Source organism: Rhineura floridana, chromosome 5, assembly GCF_030035675.1.
Source record: "Rhineura floridana isolate rRhiFlo1 chromosome 5, rRhiFlo1.hap2, whole genome shotgun sequence".
Taxonomy (NCBI): domain Eukaryota; kingdom Metazoa; phylum Chordata; class Lepidosauria; order Squamata; family Rhineuridae; genus Rhineura; species Rhineura floridana.
In genome coordinates this window covers 187,273,493-187,297,806 of record NC_084484.1, presented here as the reverse complement: position 1 = coordinate 187,297,806, position 24,314 = coordinate 187,273,493, and the positions used below count along the sequence as shown (strand labels likewise).

At 46.6% G+C, this 24,314-nt stretch overlaps 1 protein-coding gene across 1 annotated transcript; it reads right to left on the bottom strand.

Annotated features, from left to right (window-relative positions):
• Window positions 1-966: 966 nt before the first annotated feature.
• On the bottom strand, window positions 967-22,860 carry RRM1 (ribonucleotide reductase catalytic subunit M1). The gene is made up of 19 exons (XM_061629253.1): window positions 22,456-22,860; window positions 20,211-20,299; window positions 18,872-19,049; window positions 18,692-18,792; window positions 18,109-18,168; window positions 17,128-17,167; window positions 15,966-16,128; window positions 15,326-15,467; window positions 15,010-15,093; window positions 13,676-13,837; window positions 12,358-12,437; window positions 11,430-11,631; window positions 10,462-10,611; window positions 9,842-10,063; window positions 8,830-8,906; window positions 6,993-7,128; window positions 6,061-6,156; window positions 4,389-4,577; window positions 967-2,157 (listed from the first exon to the last, which is right to left on the bottom strand). Exons 1-19 carry the CDS (start codon window positions 22,472-22,474, stop codon window positions 1,975-1,977), a joined length of 2,373 nt encoding a protein of 790 aa, XP_061485237.1. The 5' UTR covers window positions 22,475-22,860; the 3' UTR covers window positions 967-1,974.
• Between the last annotated feature and the right edge of the window lie 1,454 nt (window positions 22,861-24,314).

Sequence of the window (24,314 nt, the reverse complement as noted above, 5' to 3'; positions counted from 1 at the left end):
AGAGAGGCGTAAGAAAAACCTGCTGGATGAGGCCCAAGGGGGCCCCTCTAGTCCAGCACCATTCTCACAGTGGCCAACCAGGTGTCCAATGGGAAGCCTGCAAGGAGGAGCGGAGCGCAACATCGCTCTCCCCTCCTGCAGTTTCTGGCAACTGGTATTCAGAAGCAGACTGTCTCTGACCACAGGGGCAGAGCACAGCTGTCATGGCTAGTAGCCGCTGATAGTCTCCTCCTCCTCCATGAACACGTCTAATTATTCATTTGATTTATATCCCGCCCTTCCTCCAAGCAGGAGCCCAGGGTGGCAAACAAAAGCACTAAAAACACTTTAAAACGTCATAAAAACAAACTTTAAAATACATTAAAACAAAACTTTAAAAATATTTTTAAAAAGCTTTGAAGACATCTTTAAAAAAGGTTAAAAATTGTTTAAAAAAAGGTTTAAAAACATATTAAAAGCAATTCCAACCGAGATGCAGAGTAGCACCTTCCCTCCTCATAGGGGAGTCGCTCCATCCCCGCCCCCCAATCACTTTGGCTGCCCTTTCTGAAGATGTGAATTAGACAGCAAGGAGTCCTTGTAGAATCCCACTGCCCGTCCCACAGTTCCCCTCTACCCACCCCATTGCAATTTTCATTCTAAAAACGAGTGCCCCGTGCCCACTGGCTAAACTGGAAAGAGTTTGGATTTCCAACCTGCTGTTCAACTTTCCATCTTCAACCAAGCTCTCCCCGTTAACCCCCTTCCCCTGCCTGCAGTGTAACCTCAAGACTGGCAGCTCATTTAGTAAAGAGCCAAGAAAGTGATCTGCCAGGCTGTGCATCTCCACTGAGGAGCATGCAAGAGTAGCAGAGTTTACACAAAGATCCCAAGCGATGAGGGGACTTTGGCTATTTATACAAGAACAACCCCCAGCTAAGACATGAATTTCCAAACACTTTAGCCACAAGAAGCTTCAGACACCAACTTTATACCCTAGGTTTTATTGATGCACTGAATTAGATTAGAGGATTCAAGTCCACTTGCACAGTACCTGAATTCAATAAATAGTCCAGAACTAGGCTACTTAATTCCTATTAGAATGGCAAGGAAGTGAAGTAGGAAGACATGGTTTTGAGGGCGTTTGTGGGTTTGTCTTTGTTTTGTAAAAATACCCCTGCACAGTAAGCATGGCTCTAGAAAGCAAGCAGGACAGGCCATATAGCTGCTTTGCGGCACAGAATAACACTGCTAAGCCAAACACAGTTTGGATGCTTAATCAAGACTCCCCTGCAGTGGGTCTTCCAGATTTCCCAACAAGTGAAGGAAATGATAAACAATTCCGATATGTAACAGCAACTCTAAGCCCTTTCCAGAGATGGCTGGCACTGGCTGTATTGCAGCGTGACTCGCAAGCTGCGGACCAACACATGATGGGTACAGAGGAAACTGTTCCCCCCCCCATCTGTCTGTGGCATCCCAAACCCTGCAGGACTCACAGCACAACTGATCGCGTATCTCTCCAGAGAGAGAAAGGGCACTGCACGCCAAGGGCTGGAGGGATGCACCAGAGCAACATGCAGCCATGTTACAACAGCCAATGGAACATTTTCTCTCTGAGTAAGACACGGCAGTGAAGAAGCCGGCACAAGAAGCGACTGTCAAAGGAGTCCAATTCTCTAGGCATAACACCTCGTGTGAATTTCCCCCCAAGTGCATCTCTGTACCATGGGCAAGGGAAGGTTGTAAAAGGGCACTTCAGAGGTTCTCGCTACAACAGCTGTAGGTACAGGTTTCTTCTCCCCCTTCCCACCCGCCAATCCCCATACACGTCCCAAACCTGACAGCCCGGAAATTCTCGATTTCCCCCCCTTAAGCAGAGGGCTGCAGCCTCTCTACGTGCCAAAGTAAACTAGACCTAACTAATCTGGCTTGGGGTAGGGGGGAGCGCACGCGAGAGGCGGGGGTGCTGCTGTTGCCGTGCCTGGCAGCTCTTTAAGAGCCACACATGAGGCACTCATCTCTGTTCTCCAAGGAACACACCATGGCGGCTTTATTCCGCTCCTTTTCCTCCTCTTCCTTGGAGCTCTTCTCCTTCAGCTTCTCCTTGTTCAGGGTGAACTGGATAGGATTAGCCGCCGGCTTCGTCCTCAGATAGTACATTCCAGTCTTCAGGCCCTGCAGGCAGAAAACAGTAACGTAAGGGAACTCAGCCAAGGCAACAGCTGCAGGCCCCATAACTTGGGAGAGTAAAAAGGAGGCCTTTCTTGGCATGCGGCCTGTGTGTTGCCTCAGTGTTAAGGAAAAGGGCAGATAGTCCAAGTGCCCGTGTTCATGTGCAGATGACTTCCACCTGTAACAGGAGACAGGCACAGAAGGCTGGGTAGGCAGAGCATCACATCACAGCCATCCCTCAGAGCCAAGGGTTTTAACCTTGGGCCTCCTGCATGCCAGCTCAAAGCTGCCCCATGGAGCCAAAGCACAACACTGCAAACCCTTTCAGTTCTGGGTTATAAGGCCAGAAATCTTGGGAGTCCATGAACGCAGAGCCCAAAGGATGGAGCCCAGGGTGTGTCACACAGAACACCTGACACATCCACAGTGGCAGTCAATCAGTGTGCTTGTTGCATGGACTTGGTTCCCACCTCCAAGAGTCACTGTTGATGGGCAACATCAACATCTCAATTGCCAGAGGTTGCCCTCACTGCTGTGTTAGGTTTCCTCCCGACAGATTTGTTTTTTAGAATCATAGAATGGTAGAGTTGGACACAGCTTATAAGGCCATGGAGTCCAACCCCCTACTCAATGCAGGAATCCAAGTTAAACCATCCCTGACAGGTGGCTATCCAGTTGCCTCTTGAAGGTCTCCAGTGTTGGAGAGCCCACCACCTCCCTAGGTCATTGGCTCCATTGTTGTGTTGCTCTCAGTTAGAAGGTTTTTCCTGCTGTTCAGTCAAAATCTGGCTTCCTGCAACTTGAGCCCATTATTCCGTGTCCTGCACTCTGGGACGATCTAGAAGAGATCCCAGTCCTCCTCTGTGTGACAACCTTTCATGTACTTGAAGAGTGCTATTATATCTCCCCTCAGTCTTCTTTTCTCCAGGCTAAACATGCCCAGTTCTTTCAGTCTCTCCTCATAGGGCTTTGTTTCCAGTCCCCTTATCATCCTTGTTCCTCCTCTGAACCTGTTCCAGTTTGTCTGCATCCTTCTTGAAGTGCAGCATCCAGAACTGGATGCAGTACTCAAGATGAGGCCTAACCAGTGCCGAATAGAGGGGACCTAGTACTTTAAAACATAGGCTGTTGGGGAGGCAAAGGATGAGCCTGACTACCATAGTTCTGCTTTGCATGTGCCATCTTAGGTGGATCTTTGGATAGGGATACCTATAACATACGCCTGAGTCTCCATCAGAGATCATATCTCCAAAGGCAACTTGTGCTCTTGTTCAAGTTCCATTCATTTAAATGGGCTTACACAGGTGTAGCTTCCTGGTCCATTGTAAAGCCCTTATGACTGGCACAATAAGAATCATAGGAGGAGGAAGAGATGGCGCTGCTGGTGCAGACCTCTCACCAACCACTTTTTGGAGACTGCAGGAGTTTAATGGTCTATAAAGCTAATATGTATATAGGTGTTGCACACAGACTTATTAATCAAAGTGCTTCATATAAAAGTTCAATATAAAAATAAATCTTAGAATAGCTCAGCATGGCAGTAGCAAAAAGTGGAATCTGCTCAGTGGGTAAAAAACAGGATATGAGCCAGAGTTGCAGATGGAACACAAGAACAAATTGAGAGAAGACATGTGGCGACGCTGGGGTCTTTTACACGGCTAGGAATATTTTGTCAGGTTACTGTAAAATAGGGGACATGGTGATTAGGGCAGAACAAAGGCATTCTGCACATCCCCAAGGGGAAAAAACTACTGACTAAGGTAAAGGGTATGGCCAGATAGGAACGGGTAGGACTTAAAATTTGCATTGTCCCCAGTCGCTGACCAAGTTTGGTAGGAGGGTAAAAAGAATAGAAAGGAATGAAAGAAGTGGGTGGAGCCACTTCTGACACTTGCGTACCAGGAGGCCATGCAGAATGCCCAGGATCGAGGGAAGGGTGGTAGTTGCCACATATGTAAGAACTATTATTTTCAATGCTTCCTGTATATTTAATAAACCTTGAATGATTTATATACTTTTTAAATACCACCTCAGCTTTTTAGTTCAATGGGCAGGCAAAACCGCACAAGCCAGGTTTTCTCCTGTGGACAAGGGTCTGCAGGACTTGTCCAAACAGGGCCTGAGCACAACTGATGGCACCCAGCTGTAATATCTTGGCACCGCTGAAATAAACTCCTACAGGACCCACGAAAATCTTATATTCATGTTGGTTCTCTCCCCGTCATTCTGTGCACCTGTTTCCATCCATAGAAGTGCATGCTGGTCAGCTTGCCATAATTGGGCTCCGCTATGTGGATGTTCAGGGACTGGCTCTGGTCAATGAAAGCCCCCCGGTCCGCTGCCATCTTGAGGACCGTTTTCTGGGAGATTTCCCACACTGTCTTGTAGAGCTCTTTCACGTCATCTGGAATCTCGGGGATATTCTGGAAGGGAGGAGGGTTACAGAAAGATTCTCTGAGAACAGGAAGATTGTTTCACACTTAAACCGGGGTGGGGGACTGGATCTGTCTGACTCCCAGCCCGTGGGGGCGATACAGGAAACCATGGTCAACAGTATCAAAAACTGCTGAAATCCAGCAGGATTAAGAGGGTCACATTCCCTCTCTCTCTCTCCTGGACACAGCTGTGGAGTCGGAGTCATAAGCAATTTTGGGTGGAGTCGGAGTCTGACAGTAGAAAAATAGAGGAGTCGGAGTCGTATCAACTCCACAGCCCTGCTCCTGGAGAAGACCATCCATCAGCGCAACAGATACCAATGCTATCCCAAAACAATCCTTGCCTACATCAAAGGCCCAACTGGTAGAGGATCCTGTTCTCACAGTGGCCAACCAGATGCCTTTAAGAAGCCTGCAAGCAGGATCTGGGCACAACAGCATTCTCGCCATCAACTGGTACTCCGAAGCTAAGGACCTCTGACAGTGGAGAGACAACACAGCCATTGTGGCTAGTAGCCACTGATAGCCTCACCCTCCATATTGGCCTTTTAACTCCCTTTTAACTCCCCTTGAGGCTGGTGGCGATCGCTACATCTCGTGGGAGGACAGTTCTGTCGTTTGACTGTGCGGCACTGTGCAAAGTTCTCTTTTGTCTGTCCTGAATCTTCCAACGTCCAGCTGCAATGGATGGGCCCCCGCTGGGTCCCAGTGTTATGAGGGGGAGAGAAAAACTTCCCCCAGCCCACCCACTTTCTCCACACCAGGCATAACTTCATACACCTCTAGCATGTCCTCTCTTACTCGCCTTTTGCACTTTAAAGCTTCCACCCATCCTTCCAAGACACAAGAAGAGTTTCTCTAAAAAATGGAACTTGAAGAAAATAAACTCCTTCTACATTATAAATAGAGAGCCAGTGTGGCGTAGTGGTTAAGGTGCTGGACTACGCCCTGGGAGACCAGGGTTCGAATCCCACCCAGCCATGAAGCTCACTGGATGACCTTGGGCCAGTCACTGCCTCTCAGCCTCAGAGGGAGGCAATGGTAAACTACCTCTGAATGCCACTTACCGTGAAATCCTATTCGTAGGGTCGCCATAAGTCGGGATCGACTTGAAGGTAGTCCCACCACACACCACATTATAAATGTTTCAATAAAACACACCCCAAGTTGCAAAACAGCCCCACACCATGCAACCTTAGCTGACGTTACCAATTTTATTGTTCAATTAATGGTACTGGGATTTCAAAAATGCTGTACATCGTCATATGAACAACAGACACCAAAAGAGGTACCAGGCGTGTTTTAAGTTTGAAGGGCATTGCTTCCAAGCATAGCTTTTCAGTAGCTTTCCATGAAAAGGAAGCTCCATTTAAGTCACGCTCTGCCTTGCACACAGAGCCCAGTATAAATGAAGCCCCTGCCCAGACCCTGCCCCCTGGGAAAGGCCACTGGGGCTGCTCCCCTGACATACCTGGATAGAGCCATTGTAGCCAATGATCTGGTTTTTCATCTCCTCGTTCCACAGGCCCCTCTCCGTCAAATCTTTCAGCAAGTGGGGATTCACTATCTGCAAAACCAGAACACCTTCTGTCATGTTTGCTTATTAAGTGTTACTTCAATTTACAAAAAAATACATAAGAGCTGCTGTTCAGAAGAGCCCTTCTGCAGCAGACCAAAGGCAGGCGTTCTGTTCCCTCTGGGAAGCTCACAAGCAGGACATGAGCACAACAGCTCGCTCTCGCTCTTTCCCGTTGTTCCCAGCAACCGGCATTCCCAGGCATGACGCCACTGATCCTGAAGGCAGTATACAGCCGCCATGACTAGTAGCCATTGGTAGCCACTGATAACTCCCGTGAATGTTGTGACTAATCCCCTGCTCAAGCCACCCAAGTTGGTGGCCACCACCAATTCCTTTGGCAGTAAATTTCACCATCTAATTACGTGCTGTGTTGTGAATTTATCTAAATCCACATGCCAATCAGTCATTCTGGTACAGCACTTTCAATTTTGTAACCAATTCCCCTTGAAACACATCTTGGGACCGTAAACCATCGGACAGCGGCCCAGCCCACATGTAACATTAAGCCACAGTTTAATGCACACCAGCACTTTGCTCCTCCCCCGCACCTCACTGTGCCAGACAGGGCAGGAAAGAAGCCAGAGTGTGGCTCATCGTGACATGCAAACCTAGGCTTGTGATTTGGTTGGAGACAAACAAACCAAGAGCAGTAGACCAAGGTTTGTTGAAAATAAACTATGGTTTAATGTTGCTGTGACACACATGAAGAGGGGGGTCTGCATGTTATTAGAGAGAATGGCAGGAAGGATACAAGGTTCTTAGACACAGTGCCCACCTTGAGGAGCTGTTCCTGGGCTTCCTCAAAGCCACCTCTACTTCCTTACCTGAAACTCTCCAGAGAGAACTCTTCGTGTGTAGATGTTGCTGGTATAGGGCTCAATGGACTCATTGTTGCCCAAGATCTGAGCAGTAGAAGCTGTTGGCATTGGTGCAAGGAGGAGGCTGTTCTGAACCCCATACCTAAATCACACAAAAAGCAGGGACAACTGAATGTTGAAGAGGATCAGCATCTTTAGAGAATCAGCCTTTAGCATCAATTAAGATAAACCCAATTTTGACCAAATTTGAAAACGTGGAAAAAAATTAGGTGGGACACTAGAGCCACAACAACAATAAATAATAATTAAAAAAAACACTCAGGGGGAAAAAGAAAGACCCATGACAAGAGGGCCCTTTGCATTTCTGTGGTCATAGGCTTAACCTCTGGCAGCACCTGGCCTTAGTGCTGCTGCTGCTGCCTGGTTGGCGTTGATCCATGGCAGGGCCTTCTCAATGGCAACCCCGTTTGTGGAATGCCCTCCCTGACGAGGTCTGTCTGTCTTCCTCATTATTGACTTTTAGAAGGAATTTAAAAATATTCCTGTTTACCCAGGCATTTAATGGCTGCAAGATACTGTTCCTAGCAAACCTGAAGTCACTGGGCTGAAAGAGCACAACTGTTTTAAAATGGTTTTTAGAAAGTTTAACTGTCTTTAGAATGCTTTTAATGAAACTGTTATGGATACGTTTGCTGCCCTGACCCCCTTTGGGAGGAAGGGAGGGATAAAAATTGAATAAATAAATAAAAACATCCAGTTAAATTACTCTTATTATCAGGACTAGGAAAAGGTCTAACACTGGACTAGGTAAACTGGTGGTCTAGCTTTGTACAAGGCAAGCCCTGTGCTTGCATTCCTATGGTCAGCAATGCCCTTTTCACTCTCTCCTGAATCATTCTGAACCCCTCACCCACTCTCATGCAGCGGAAAACATCTTAAGATGAAGAAAGAAAGAGCATAAACCAACAAAAACAATGCAGGGGCATAACCACAGGGGACAGGCAACACACAGACCAGAAGTGGCTCACAGACATTAGATCACAAACGGATGCAGGCACCTCAGGCTACCCAAGGAAAAAGACAAAGAAAAACACTGCAGACATACTTTAACTTAAAGTCTCAAACAGAGCTACTAGAAGGAAATTCATTTGTCGAAATCAGTGTCTCATGCCAAAATGAGATGTGAGCTTTTAAAAGGCCAATTTCCCCTCCAGGCCTTCAACCTCTGCGCTACTTTCCCTCCATTGTTTCTAGTACCTTGACCAACAGCGCCGTCTGCCAGGCTGCAGGGGGCTGATGGACACTGGAGTGTGGCTATCCCTCCGCATGCAAATGCACTCTAAAGACTGATGTTAAAAGAAACAAACCATGGGTGATATTCACCTATGTCATAAACAGACCCCTTGAAATTAGTGGACTTAAGTCCCTTGATTCTACCTGTCTGCTCCGAGTATGACTAGCACCGAGTATGACTAGCACTGGGAATCACCCCAAGATCAGAATTCCCACTGAAATGAAGAAGTGTTGCACAAGGGGGAACACTGTGCTCTCAGGCACCTCTTGTTCAGTTTTGCCCCCAAATCACAAGCTGCTATTTTAACATTCTTGATCCACAACTAACTTGTTCCCTTTTGGTGAAGTTTACCCCACCTCTTCTCAAAGGTGTGAAATTCTACCCTGCACTTTCTCTTACACTTCACCCACTAATCCCACTACCTGCCACCTGTGGGTGTTACCCCTGGGCTCCTGCTGAGGAAGGGTGGGATATAAATCTAATAAATAAATAAAAATGAATAAATAACCAATGCAGACTCAGCCAAGGAGATTAAGGGCTTTTACTCACTTTGCAATCTTTTCTTTTAAAGCCTTCCAGTCCCAAAGCTCTGTAGGGGTCACATTCCACATGTCATACTGAAGGATCTGAAGAATGTAAGAAAAAGGACCCCACATCATCAGATCACCTAGTTGAGCGTGTGGAGTCTGCAAGCTACCACAGCAAAACCCACAACACAAAGCAAATGAGGGGTGGACAGAAGGGCAAGCTCCTTAAGGCAAAGACTTCTTGCAATCTGTTCATGCAGTATGCTTCAATTTCTGGTTGGTTACCACAAGGTAAATGCCACAAGGCTTTTCTTCACTGACATGGCTAATGAGGCTTCAGACATTAATTCTAGCACAAACTACAATCATGAGACTATGTTTAAGAAAAGCATCTCAGGCATTTTGAGGGAGTATGACGCCCATTCACACAGCTATGGAAACGAAAGCATTAATCCCAACATTTCTATCTAGAGATCTGTGAAGGACACTACACAGCATTTTGGAGTTTGCCATTTTAAAGTCTGAAAAGCCAGAGGAAAAGCACAACATTTGGAACAATGTACTGTTTTGTTAATTTGATTTATGAATCACTTACCATGAGACATCCTGAAGTGATTTTAAGAGCTTCAAAATATGCCTAAGGATTTTAAACTTTAGCAAAACTAGATGCTAACAGACATTTCACTCAAGTGTAGAAATGTTTACAAAGAGAGAAAACTTTGGGTAAAAAGCTTGCAGGATACCTTTTCAGAACTGAGGGCTAGGAACTTGCTTTTTAAAAAAAATGAAACTGGGTATTCTTGAATATATGAACTCTGCGCACCCAAAAGCCATAGATTCTACCTGGATCATCGATCATGGGGTGAGAGGGAATTCACACCTAAACTGATTCAGCATCTCTCCCTGTAGTCCAGCAGGCATTTATTGGAACTGTGGCATTCCTTTGCATCTCAATTTCAGACTTCAAAAGTATCACTGACAGATCTGCCCAAATGACACTCGGCTCAATACCATTTTAAAATGTCACCACTTACACCTTTGCTGACTGGGCATCCTTCGTAGGTTTCATACGGCCCATGTTCTTTGGCAAGCTCACAGCTGGCTTCTAGAGCACCATAGTAAATGGTCTCAAAGATCTGCTGGTTTAGCAGCTGGGCCTCTGGGCTCTCAAAGGGATACCGCATCAGGATAAAAGCATCAGCCAGCCCCTGAACACCAATACCAATGGGACGATGGCGCTTGTTTGAACACTCAGCCTAGAACACATTGTGAAGGATGGAATCAAGAACGAGAAAGAGTTAATAACCTGGAACGTGCAGTTCTGGCTTCAGGCACACATCCCAAAGAATTCTTCTCAAACAAATGCCTCACAATTACTTTAAGTTTGCATACATCCTGACCCCAGGGTCCAAGAGACTAGCCTGCCTTGTACTCTCTTCCACAGCCCGCTAGCTGATGCCTAGCTAACAAGGAAATGTGATGGACCCTGCCACACCACGGGGTCATTCCAAAGGGATCAGCCACCCCTCGAAGCAAGCAGCAGAAGCACCCACTCGCTGACCTCTCTGTAGCCCCATGGCACTTAACTAGCCTTAGCTATGGAGCGCCTTTCGGGCCGAGGGCTTCCAACTCCACCAGCATCCTCCTCTCATACCTCTGGCACAGGATAGTAATTGATGTCAATTATCTTATTCAGATTCCGGACAATGACTCTGGTCACCTCCGCCAGCTTCTTGAAGTCATAAGTGTGCTCGGGAGTGACGTACATATTCAGGGCTAAGGAAGCCAAGTTACAAACTGCAACCTGGAATATGCAAAGAAGGAAACAGCACTCAGTGGCTAACGTAGCGTGTAGAAGAGAGGGAAAGGGGTTGAAAGCTGCCTGGCAAAAGAAGCTCCTCGTCCTGTGCCCATCAACTATTTCCTCTGAATGGCAGAATCTCAAGAACCCCCCACAGGCCAACCACCTGCCATGAGCCAGGACAGCCTCTCTGCCTAACAGCATCCCTGTTCTCAGTGCTTTGCAAACTGCCAAAGAGGAAGATGCTATGGGTCGCCAAGGCAGGTGCATCATGGTCATCTGCTCAAATAAAGGAAAAAGGGTGTCTATATACTTAATCTATTTCCTATCTATGTCACTGCTTCCTATTCTATTTTCAAAGGCTCTTGTGAGCAATTAACCTCAGAAACATCAGAAGAGAGGAAGGTAACTTGACATACAAGCCCCTCCCATCCCACCCCTCACCTCTCAAAGCCAAGTAGGCCTAGTTCTTTCAGACTTGCTGGCTTTACCACCGATGCTCCCCATTACTTTGCCACCACCCCCTGCTGGCAGCTCTAGCCACCCTCGCTCTACATATAGGCACATAAATGGATTCTTGGCTATATTCTTTTCACCCAACAGTGAATCCTGCAGGCACGCAATTTACACAGCTGTCTCTTTTTAAGACAAGGCTGGAATTTGCTACTTCTCATGGGATTTGAGCATCTCTTTGGTGTTTTGCAGATTGATGAGACATGGAGAAGAAGAGCACCCCAAAATGCAGCTCTTGGGGAAGCCAAGCCTCCCCTCAAACAGACCCTGTTGAGCCAGGGTGGTGCCTGGTTCCCCACCTAACCCACCTCATCCTGGCTAGTGTACTCCACAATTTCTGTGCACAGGTTGCTGCATTTGATGGTTCCAAGATTCTGCTGGTTGCTCTTCCTGTTGCAAGAATCCTTGTAAAGCATGTAAGGAGTTCCCGTCTCCGTCTGAGACTCTATGACAGCATACCAGAGCTGCTGAGCCTTCACCACTCTGCGGACACGCCCCTGCTTCTCATAGCTAGAATACAAAGCAAGCCGTGGGCACGATTGGTACATGTTTGGCTTTCTGTCTTTGAAAAGAGGTGCAAGAGCATCTTGCTTCCATTTGCAAATCAAAGACACAAAATAACTCACGAGCACCTGGTGGAATGAGGCCCCTGAACAGGGAAGGAGGTGAGCAAAGGCACGTCCACGGCTGATTTGACTAATCCACTGACACAACACCCAAACTACAAAGACAAACAAGTCTAACCTTCTTAGCTTCCTCAAGGGAATCCTCGGAGCTGTGGATTTGGGCAAGTTCTGAGAATTCTGTTAGAGATTCTTAGGCTCTCCACATAAACACAATTCCCAGAATTCCTTGGAGAAATAATCACATATAGAACCAGTTTGTGTAGAACACACATGTTCTTAAGAGCCAGGATTTTAGGCCAACTCTAGATGATCTAGATGGCGCTGCCAGCTCCCATTCCAATTTCCTGCAAGACCCAGAACATGAAAAATGCTACCATTGTAGTTCACTGTTTTCTCAATTGAAGTTACAATAAATGTACTACAAATGACCACTCAGAACATGCAGAGTGAAAACACAAAATAAAAAGGGTTCTGATTCCCCCTGCCCCAGTAGACTAAACAAGTATTTTGCCAGGGGTCATTTAGATTCAGCTAAGTAGCAAGGGGGTCAAGGAACTGCTGTTTATAGGCTATTCTTGGCCTAACTTTGAAACCAGCCTATTTCACACACCTCTCGTACAGTTTCTCAAACTCCTCTCCCCAGACTTCATCTAGGCCCGGACATTCACTGGGACACATCAGAGACCAGTCCTATAAAAGAAGAATTGAAAATATACTCGAGTATTCCCAAATTATTCTTATCACAGAGCACAAGACTGCAAACAGAAAATGCACTTTACCAACCCTTCATGCCTTTAACCATTAAGACTTTAGTTATCACAAGCTGCTTTTCCCTCCTCAACTTGAAAAATACTCTGTCACCTTATTTCATTTGCAGAAAATGGAAGAGGTGAAGAATCCAGGTCTTACACACACACACACAATTTTTCTAGAAGCTCAAGTGTATTTTCAATATCATAACATACAGAGAACTGCAGACACAAAGCAATATATCACAGCATAATCCTTTTATTATTACAGAGTGAGGAATTAATTTGGCCCTGAGCTATGGCTTTAATCTTAGAACACACTTTAAAGGATTGAAGGACAGACATGGGGGGGATTTATTATTTGTACTGACAGCCTACCCTTCACCAAATGGTGCCAGGGCAGATTACAAAAATATCAAACAAGATTTATGTACAATGAGACTACCATTTTCTCATTTTTGTTTAGTGTCTTGAAACTGATGCATGATCGTTGGAAATGTTTTGGGCCAATGTTGCTTTACACGTTGGCTGTTTAAAGCCATAGGACTTAATCAGTAATGCCATTTGGCATAAATATACGATGAGAGTGGCCAAATCAGTGTTACTCCATAATGCAGATTGGCAGCCTAATTGGTTATATGACTGTTATCTCAACAGAGATGCAATAACTCAGAATAGGAACCAGGGCAGAGTCCCTGTGTGGAAGAGAGGCGTGCCTGGCCCTTCATGCTAGGGAAATCATAGTATAGCAGAGTTGGAAGGGGCCTATAAGGCCATCAAGACCAACCCCCTGCTCAATGCAGGAATCCAAATCAAAGCATTCCCAACAGATGGCTGTCCAGCTGCCTCTTGAATGCCTCCAGTGTCGAAGAGCCCACTACCTCTCTAGTAATTGGTTCCATTGTTGTATGGCTCTAACAGTTAGGAATTTTCTCCTGATGTCCAGTCAAAATCTGGCTCCCTGCAACTTGAGCCCATTATTCCGTGTCCTGCACTCTGGGACGATCGAGAAGAGATCCCGTCCCTCCTCTGTGTGACAACCTTTCATGTACTTGAAGAGTGCTATCCTATCTCCCCTCAGTCTTCTCTTCTCCAGGCTAAACGTGCCCAGTTCTGTCAGTCTCTCCCCATAGGGCTTGGTTTTTATAAGCACGCTGGCAACTGAGCCGAGCTGCCCACCTGGTTGGTCTCCACACGTTTCATGAAGAGGTCTGGTATCCAAAGGGCATAGAAGAGGTCCCGGGCCCGCTGCTCCTCCTTTCCAGTGTTTTTCTTCAGATCAAGAAACTCAAAGATATCAAAATGCCAGGGCTCTAGGTAGATGGCAAAGGCTCCAGGTCTCTGGCAAAGCAAATGAAGGCAAGGATCAGAACAATTCCTACCAGGGACTTGCATCTCTTGCCTTAGTTGCATTCACCTCATTCAAATGGAGAAGAAAAATTAACTGGCTTCTAGAAGGCCACGAGGTGTGCCTGGCGCCAACACTGTCAGCTTTTCGGCGCCAGGTCAAGACTTTCCTCTTCTCCCAGGCATTTTAGCATGTGTTTTAAATTTTTTAAATTGTGTTTTACATTGTTTTTAAAAGATGTGTTTTTAAATTTGTATATTTGTTTTTAATGTTTTTAATTGCTGTAAACCACCCAGAGAGCTTCGGCTATGGGGCGGTATACAAATGCAATAAATAAATAATAAATAAACAGAATGCAGTGGGGAAAACCTTCTTTCCCTGGGTGAAGCTTGCCATCACTTCCTGAACTGTAATGAACAAACTGATGGATTCCAGTAAGGCTGCTTGCAACATCTAGTAAGCATACACAAGCGCGTCTGTGTGTTTATTATGCTTTGTTCAATTTCCAAATGCAGCACCTCACACTGCACCACAGACCACAGTAGAAGGTTTCCCAACTTTCAAACGCTTTCTGAAGTCTTGTATTATGAAGGAGGAGCCCCCAAGAACAGCCTCTTGGCCCCCAGTCTAAAGCATCTTTTATAAGACACAAACAAGAACTACTCCTAATTGGGATAAACAGCACTGAAACATTTTTCAAGGACAGACGCATAAAAATAGGGTCATTTTTAGTGAGAACTCCTACAGAGGTAAATTGGGGATCAACACTCAATAAAGGACACTATTTTTCACTGAACTAGTCAAGATCTTTTAACTTGAGCATAAAAGAACTTCAGAAAAATCCTAAGTATTGACTGTACTTCTGAGCAACCCTTCCAATATCTCGGGTCCCATGTTTTCAGAGGCGCAGATGCAAACATTTATGGCATGGGGCTACTCAGTTGCAAGTCTGAGAGGCCCACACAGAAAAGAAGGAACTAAAAATGCTGTCAGACACCCTCACATTGTGAAAAGACATAAGCGTGGCTACTGATGAGCACCTCCCTTTAAAAAAGTTTCAGCAGAGGAAACTAATGCTGGGAGTGTCTTTAGCAACTTGAACTCTCTTATCTCTCTCTCACACACACACCCATGCAAATACAGTCTTTGGAAGAAGCTAACACACCTTGTTACCACCTTGGTCCACATAGCGAGCTGTATTGTTGTATACTCTCAGCATTGGGACAAGCCCATTAGAGTTCCCATTTGTCTGAAACAAAGAGATTTGAGAAAACAAATCGGTATCACTAAGACACAGGCCATTTCTATTTCTCTTACAAAATTTCTCTATTTCTTCACCCAAACTGGCAGAAAAGGCTTCCACTTTTACAATACAGAACCTGTTTTAAGTTACAATAAAGTAAATCTTCAGCAGCCCAAGGCTTTGAAAAAAACTTCACAGTAAACATTAACACAGCCAGGCTGCCCGGTTGAAAACTCACCCCAGCGATGTAGCTGCCAGTGGCTCGAATGCAGCTCACGGCAACACCAATTCCACCGGCAGACTTTGAGATCAGTGCACAATGCTTCAAGGTGTCATAGATCCCTTCGATGCTGTCATCCTTCATGCACAGCAGAAAACAGCTGAATGGAAGGAAAAGAAAGATTTACATGCCACACGATAGGACATACAGCATTCAAGGTGGCATCTAAAACAATGCAGAGGTTTCTAAAACCAAGAAAAAAAATTGCACAAAGACAGTTATACTTCCAGTACAACACTTTACTTCTTAGACCATCAGGACAACACTAATTTTCGCATGCACAGCTTTTCTTTATACAAGACATTTTGAGTCAATACCCCTCCCTGCACCAGCAATTAGCATCAGCAGTTAAGAGAGGACCTCGTTCATTAGCAGCAACAAGCAAACAGTCCCACTAGTTAGCCCCGATTGTGGTCTGGAGGAAATGCATCTCTCTGGGAAAAAAACCGTCGCTATAAAAACTGCAGATGAGTCTAAGCAAGAGCAAGCAAGAGGCAGCTGTCTATTTCTTAGACTGTTAAAACCATTTTGTTAAACCACCCTCCCACCCCACCTGCTCTGTCTTCCAGGGACAGAGCACCCCACCTCCGTGCTTCACCTGGAGAGTTGGGGGCGGTTGGTACCAGCATTGAAAAGAGTAGGTGATGCATGGGTGAACCACTTCTCGGAAAGGAGGTTATAGGTTTCAATTGAAGCATCAATGTCGTTCTTGTGGATTCCCACCGACACCCTCATCAGCATGTGCTGGGGGCGCTCAGCCACTAGACACCAGAAAGAAGGAGAAGGCAAGAAAAATATGAGAGTGTATTGCAGCTTGTAAAGGGGGCAGCACGCCTTGTCTGGAAAGAGGCCTCTGCCGCCATGACGACAGCTGGAGCCAGTTCACTCTGTCAGATCAAAGAGAGCAATTTCTTCCATCGTATCTATGGAGCCCTGTCCGAGCGACTGCAGGAGTCCAGGCACAGCAGGGTGTAAAAATCAAAGTGGACGGGGCTTCATTTCTTACCAAAGGTCCATATTCACCTCCCTCAATCAAAATAGGACAACAACAAAATTTAGAAGACTCGGTGACTCCCTCACATGTGAACTGCTGCCATTGAGTTAAAACAAATGCCCCTGTACTTCTTCAATTGCTAAGCAAGAGGTGCACATAAAGAGCAATTATTATTATTATTATCATTTGATTTATATCCCGCCCTTCCTCCCAGCAGGAGCCCAGGGTGGCAAACAAAAGCACTAAAAACAGTAAAACATCATAAAAACAAACTTTAAAACTCATGAAAACAAAACATCTTCAAAAATGTTACTTAAAAAAAGCTATCAAAACAGCTTCTAAGATTAAAAACATTTTAAACAAGAAAATTTAAGGACATATTAAAAAGCAATTCCAAGACAGATGCAGACTGGGATAGATCTCAACTTAAAAGGTTTGTTGAAAGAGGACAGCAATGGCTTCCTAATGTCCAACAAAGCTGCTCCTTAGAGGATTTTGAGACCTGCCAGGTTTCAGCAGAAAGCCACAATACCTAGAAACATCCCATCCACCAAAGTGCCAGCTAATCCTTCATAATTTAAGCTTCTGAGCACTGAGGTGCCAAGTGCCCCCTTAAGTCATCTCTTCTAGAAAGCCTTGGTTTTTCTTTATTTAAAATGTTTATATACAGCCTTTTATCAATGATTTCAAGACAGTTTAAAAAAATGAAAAATAAGCTATAAGTGTTTTGTACACAGGACTGAGAAAATCCTCACATAATACTTACCTTTAGAATTGATTTTCAGCAGATATGAACGCTCAAGAGTCTGAGAGGGAGGAGAGATAAAAAGCATCACATCAGTCAGAGCTCAGTGTAACAATGAGAGAGGAAAAGATTCACCACCCAAAGTCAAGCATTTCATTTTGTTCCCACCACCAGCCTCTTAATGCACAGGGTTAGGGGAGTGGCTTTCAATCTGTATTTCAGAAAACCCCAATATTCCAAGGAAACTTTATCAGGTCAATGATGGTAGACCAACTCCCCCAAACATTATCTCGCAGGCTTGCTCTAGGGCACTGGTGGGGAACCTCCGACCTGTGAGCCTAATTAGGATGCTCTGAGTGAACCACCTTTCCCGGGCATGATGCGTCCTCCTTTGCAGCCAAAGTACGGCACTTTAAAAACATTTGAAGCTTTTCTGTCGCCCTGCATGGCAACAGAAAAAGGAACCAAAAAGCCTTGAATTTTGGATGCAAAGGATTAGCCTATTAAAGAGGCCACTGGTTGGCCACTGCTGAGACCAGCTCCTCACTGCTGTTCTAGGGGCCCCCTCTCTGTTCATGTAAGGTGACAGTGAGGCTCTACCAGGCACACTGTGCAAACAGAGCATGCACCCTAAATAAAGCACACCCAGGACCCTCTGCAGTGGGCGGGGTGGAGAGCCATGGGGGATGCATAAGGCTTTCTCAGCAGATAGCAGCAGCAACAGTGAGAGTCCCCTGGTAGCAGCAAGTCTGAAAACTACTGTCTTAGAAGTTGCTTGTCAAAATTGCACTAGAGGGCAGTGTGCGTAACATGCTGCAAGAGCTGCCATAAAGCAAGGTCAAAACCAAGAGAGGCCTCTTGCCCCAACTTGCCTTCTCCCCCCCCCGCATCATTCACACGAACAGCAAGCACTGGGGAGGATATTTACTGTCTGGCGCTCCTACAGGGAAGAACACCTTCCCATTCCAAGCCCTAACAACAACTGAAAGATGAACTCTTTACCTTAAAGCCAAAGTAATTATAGGAGAAATCTCGATCATAAATTATAGCAGAGTTCAGTCTCTGGGGGAAAAAACACAGTAAGTTAGACTAACATACTTGAACTAAGCACACCCCAGCCTATGTAAAACAAACAGACTCCGTGGTGTGTGTTACAAAAAGTGAGAGTATAGTATACATAAAGGGCATATTTTAAGGGCCCAAAACTCTGAACTCGAGGCTCTGGAGAGTCTGTGTGTCAAAAGAGGGAAAAGCCACACTCTGCATACATCTATGAGGCATTCATGGAGCATGCAGGGATAGCAAAACTCTGTGTTTGTGAGGGCAGCCATCAAGAATGCTCAGAGAATGCCGCTAATTTAACTTCCAACCCTTACATGTTCTTATGCGTGTCACTCATCCATCCCCCCACAAATGTATGTGGACCACTCCATCATTCCCTGCCACATAATATTATACACAGTCTATCTTGATATTTGAGCTTACAATGTTTTCTGTAGTTTATGCCTCTCTAAAAGCCAAACTTTCTGTGTTTACTCAGCCACTTCAAAAGATCTTGCATTAGCTCTGTCAAAGGACTACATACGTCTTTGTTGGCCAACACGATGTCTAGAGTTTCCTTAGAAATCATTGGAGAATGTTTGCCATTGTGAGGGTTCACATAGTTGTACAGATCTTCCATCACATCTAAAGAAGAGCGGAGAAGAAATGAATGAAGTCCCACGAATGGTTTTTCTGTGTTTAAGGCTAACACGCCGACACTCACCACTGAATACTTTCTTGGTCTCCTTATGCAGGTTGGAGACGGCAATTCTTGCTGCCAGGATAGCATAGTCAGGGTACTTGGTGGTCAGGGTGGCTGCTGTTTCAGCGGCCAAAGTGTCCAGTTCGACAGTGGTGACTCCGCTGTAAAGACCCTGGATCACTTTCATGGTGATCTGAGCCTAGCCAAAACAAAACGGCCTCAAGTTAGCATGCTATCCTGATCTGTGTGGACAATTCTCCCAGAGCAAATCAATTCTATAACAGCCTTGTCAGCACACGCACAGCACTTCAAAATTCTTCTTACAAAACAGTCTTGGAGGACCCCAGTATTATTCCCATTATACAGATGGGAATTTAATTAGATTAAGTACTGACTCAACCAAAGCTTCTCAGTGACTTCATAGCTGAGCCAGTCTCTAAATCCCGCTCTTACAGATCTAAATCCAGCACTATTCCATAACAGAGTAGTGGGGATCAGCAGCACCAGGAAATTTCACATCAGAAAGTCCCCACTGCAGCCAAGCAAACTCTCTTTCTCTCCAAACAGCTTCCTCCAAATGAAGCATTTTTGTATCTTCATCTGGGTGAAACATGCAAGAGTTGGGGAATGAGGGAGGCAGTCCACTGGCCAAATTCAGTCCCCACCTCTGCCATAACAGAAAAAGCAGCAGTCAGCCTCCATGACTTTGTTTGTCAGAGAGCTATATGACTTCTCTTGCAGAGCTTCCCACTTGGTTCCTTTCATTCTGAAAGCGGCCAAAGAAACATGGTGGTTGAGCTGCCTCACCAAGAGGAAGTGGGTGAATCTTAACAGAACAGGTGGGCAGTGGATGGGCGAGCAGGGAAAGAAGGCTGGGGAGGGGAGTAAGGTAGTTGCGCAGGGATTGCTCTGTGGGATACAAGGCCTTAAACTTGCAGGGTACAAACTGTGGGTGTAAACACGCTGAATGGCATACTCCAAAGGCACTCAGATGGCTCGGAATTTTACACAAAAAATTATACTCACGTTGCTACCTTGAGTGGCCACTTGCCTAAAAGGTAGTTTATAAATTTGTTAAAATAAATAAATGCCATACTATAAACACACCCACAGAAATAGATTGGTTTCCAAATCAGATTAAGATACAGTGTGAGCCTTTTGTGCAACTCGAAATGTGTATCACATGGACTGCTTTTTCAATATCATCAACAGCACTTTCCCCAGCACACAAAGATTTATTAATTTATTTGTTTATAATTTATACCAACTTTTCCATTATAAAGTACTCAAAACATTTTTTCATTCTTATTTTATCTTACTCATCTAATGGAAGGCCTATAATAGCACTGAAGAAACTCACAGGATCAACGAAGTCTAAATTGAGACCATAACATAATTTCTGGATCCGGGATGTGATCTTGTCAAACATGACGCGCTCATGACGTCCATCTGCCAAACAGAGACAGGAGCATTTATTTATTTATTTCATTTGTATACCGCCCCTTAGCCGAAGCTCTCTGGGTGGTTTACAACAACATTTAACATCACTTCCTGAGCAAACATTATACCAGGTAAGGGTGCAACAGAGTGGGCCTTAGAGCCACTAACATTGCTGTCATACCACAGAAAATTTCACTGTTCACCAAGGATTCTTCCCATCCCACATAGATTCTGTGGTGCAAGCAAGCGCTCTAGTCACAAGTAAGCAGTGTTTGTTGTTGTTGTTATGTGCCTTCAAGTCGATTACGACTTATGGCGACCCTATGAATCAGTGACCTCCAAGAGCATCTGTCATGAACCACCCTGTTCAGATCTTGTAAGTTCAGGTCTGTGGCTTCCTTTAGGGAATCAACCCATCTCTTGTTTGGCCTTCCTCTTTTTCTATTCCCTTCTGTTTTTCCCAGCATTATTGTCTTTTCTAGTGAATCAGGTCTTCTCATTATGTCTCCAAAGTATGATAATCTCAGTTTCATCATTTTAGCTTCTAATGATAGTTCTGGTTTAATTTGTTCTAACACCCAATTATTTGTCTTTTTCGCAGTCCATGGTATCCACAAAGCTCTCCTTCAGCACATTTCAAATGAGTTGATTTTTCTCTTACCCGCTTTTTCCCCTGTCCAACTTTCACATCCATACATAGAGATCGGGAATACCATGGTCTGAATGATCCTGACTTTAGTGTTCAGTGACACATCATTGCATTTGAGGACCTTTTCTATTCTCACAGCTGCCCTCCCCAGTCCTAGAACTGGACGCAGTATTCAAGATGAGGCCTAACCAGTGCTGAACAGAGAGGAACTAATACTTCAGTGATTTGGAAACTATACTTCTGTTAATGCAGCCTAATATAGCATTTGCCTTTTTTGCAGCCACATCACACTGTTGGCTCATATTCAGCTTGTGATCAACAACGATTCCAAGATCCTTCTCACATGTTGTACTGCTGAGCCAAATATCCCCCATCTCATAACTGTGCATTTGGTTTCTTTTTCCTAAGTGTAGAACTTTGCATTTATCCCTGTTGAATTTCATTCTGTTGTTTTCAGCCCAATGCTCCAGCCTATCCCTTTGAATTTTGTTTCTGTCTTCCACGATATTAGCTATGCCCCCCAACTTTGTATCATCTGCAAATTTGATAAGCATGCTTTGTACTTCCTCATCCAAGTTGTTAATAAAAATGTTAAAGAGCACTGGGCCCAGGACCAAGCCCTGTGGTACCCCACTCGTTACTTCCACCCAGTTTGAGAGGAAACCATTGATAAGCACTCTTTGGGTGCAATTCTGGAGCCAACTGTGGATCCACCTGAGAGTTGTTCTATCCAGCCTGCATTTAGCTAGCTTGCTAATCAGAATATCATGGTGCGCTTTGTCAAAAGCTTTGCTGAAGTCGAGGTATATTATGTCCACAGCATTTCCACAGTCTACCAGGGAGGTTACCCCATCAAAACATACACATAAAGGCATGTACAAATAACCTGCCTGCAAAAACATCAGCAGCACATACTGAGTCAGGCCCTGGGGGCACCCAGTGACCTCCACGGACAGCAACCGGAGGCAGTCACAACTGCACGCATACAATATTTGGGGGGGGTGGGGTGTCGATAAGGCAGCAACACACAATTGAGGCAGCCGAGGGGTGGGGGTGGAGTACGCCCAAAGGTCCTCTGCCCCCCCCGGTGCAGCACCCTAGGGTGGCCTCAGATGCCCTGGGCTGACCTTGGCCGCGGGGGATGGGTGGAGCCAGATGCTGCTGCTGCTGCTACGCTGCCCCCCAGCACCCTCCTTCTGCCCTAGCCCTAACCCACCCCACCCCCGCAACTGGGGCTCCGTGCAGACTTCCCACCTGCTGGGCACCCCCACCCCCACCCCCACCCCCACCCCCCGTCACGCGCAGGAGAGGCGGAAGTGGGAGACGGGCCAGGAGGAGAAGGGTTAACTTAATGGGGGGCAAAGGCCACGACTGCTCGTTTAAAGGGAGCCCCCAACGGGGCCAGGGGGGAGGGGGAAGCTGCAGGTCTCCCCCTCAAAGCACACACGCACACTCCAAGGGGGCGTGGAAGGGGGCAGGGTGAGGGGCCCCCGGGGGTCGCGGAGCTCTTCCTCACCTCTCTTCACGACGTGCATGGCGGCGACTCCTCGGGGCTCCCTCCCCTCTTCCTCTTCCTCCACCACCGCCGGTTCCTCCCTCGCTCGGTCAGAGGCGCGCGCGAAGGCGTCTCGGTCGGACTTCTTCCCGCCAACGGGCGCTGGCCCTCCTGCGCCGCCGTAGCCCCGCCCCCTCCTGCGCCCACGCCGAGGCCGACGGCGCCATCTCGAGTACTGGCGAGCCTCCCCGAGAGTGGGCCCACTTCTCTCACTCGAGGAGGGCGGCGGCGGCGGCGGCGGCGGCTCCGCGGATTCCTGGCGGGCGGCGGGCAAGGACTGGGCCGGAGAAGCTGGAGGAAATGAACGAAGGCCCCGGGAAAAGAGGAGGAGAAAGAGGCCGCTCGGCGTGCCCGAGACAAAGATGGCGGCAGAGGTGGCGCTCTCCCCGCGCCCGTCCCGCCCATGGCTTAAAGGGGGGGTCCCAAGGAGCCCCTCCCCCCTCCGGGGACTTCAAAGACGTCGTTTTAGGAAGGGAGGGGGAAAGAGTTGCGTTTTGTCTTCCGCCTTGCGAGCTGCTCAGCGATTCTTTCCGTGAAGGGGGGGCATAAAAGATCTAAATGTCAGGAGCTGCCGCGTCAATTGCTATTAATTAACAATAATTAGAGTTCTCCCCACGCACACGCACACCTTTTGCAGGGCAGCCACTGCCAGGCGCTGCGCACGAGGCGGAAGGCGACGGGCCCCTCCGCCAGTACTGCCGGCACTGGCTGGCAGCGGCTCCCCAGGGGCCCCGCTGGGCTTTTGGGACTGACGCTTCTTTCATCCCGGGAAGGCCAAAGCGGAGCAAGGGGGCCGCCCAGGCCAGCTGCCTGCCTCAGTGGCCAGCCAGACGCCTCTCCTGGGAAGCCCCCAAGCAGGACCTGCAAGAGGTGCCCCATGGAGATGCGGAGGCCGGGGCGCGGAACTGCGAGGATGGGGCTGCAGAGGGAGCTATGGGTGCGGACCTCTCCGCAGTGGGGCAGAGAGAATGGAGAGGCTGCAGGATCAGGGGTGTAGACGTTCAGGGTCAGCGGGAGGTCTTAGACCCTTTAGCTTTGGGGGCGAGCAGGGTCCCTATGTCGTCAGCATTCCATGAGTCAATCAGCATGAAAGGGAAGTGTATTAGCCGCTGAGAAGAATCTTCTACAGCAGTATTCAAGCCTGGCTTATTATTATGATTATTGTCTTTAGACCCCGCCCTCCTTCCAAAACTGGAACTCGCGGAGGCTTCCAGATAAAAAACACATATAATTAAAACATATAGTCTAGATTAAAATAAAATTCAACTAATTCCAGTATTAAAACCATTCATACTTATAGCTAAAAGAGAATAAAAAAACAGTTTAAAAATGGAGGAATCAGGCATTAGCAATGCAGTTCCCGTCAAGCCCCGTCTTTAGCAGCCGTCAATGCCGAAGGCTTGTTGGAATAGAAAGGTCTTTGCTTGACGCCGGAAGGACTGCAAGGAGGGGGTCATTCTTACATCCCTAGGAAGGGAATTCCAAAGCCTAGGAGCAGCCACCGAGAAGGCTTTTGTTGTTGTTATGTGCCTTCAAGTCAATTACGACTTATGGCAACCCTATGAATCAGTGACCTCCATATATTTTAGAAGGTTGTATAACCTTAGAAGGGTGTGTGGCTGTGACTATTATGAAGGATCCCTGCACTTCCAAATTTGCCACTGCACTACTGTGCAAGATGCGGCAAAAGAAAAGCCGGGCGAAGATGGGGCCAAGAGGTGACCCCATACAATGCATGGCTTCCCCCAAGGAATCTTGGGAACTGTAGTTTACCCTTCACAGAGCTACAATTCCCAGCACCCCATCATTCTTTGGAGGAA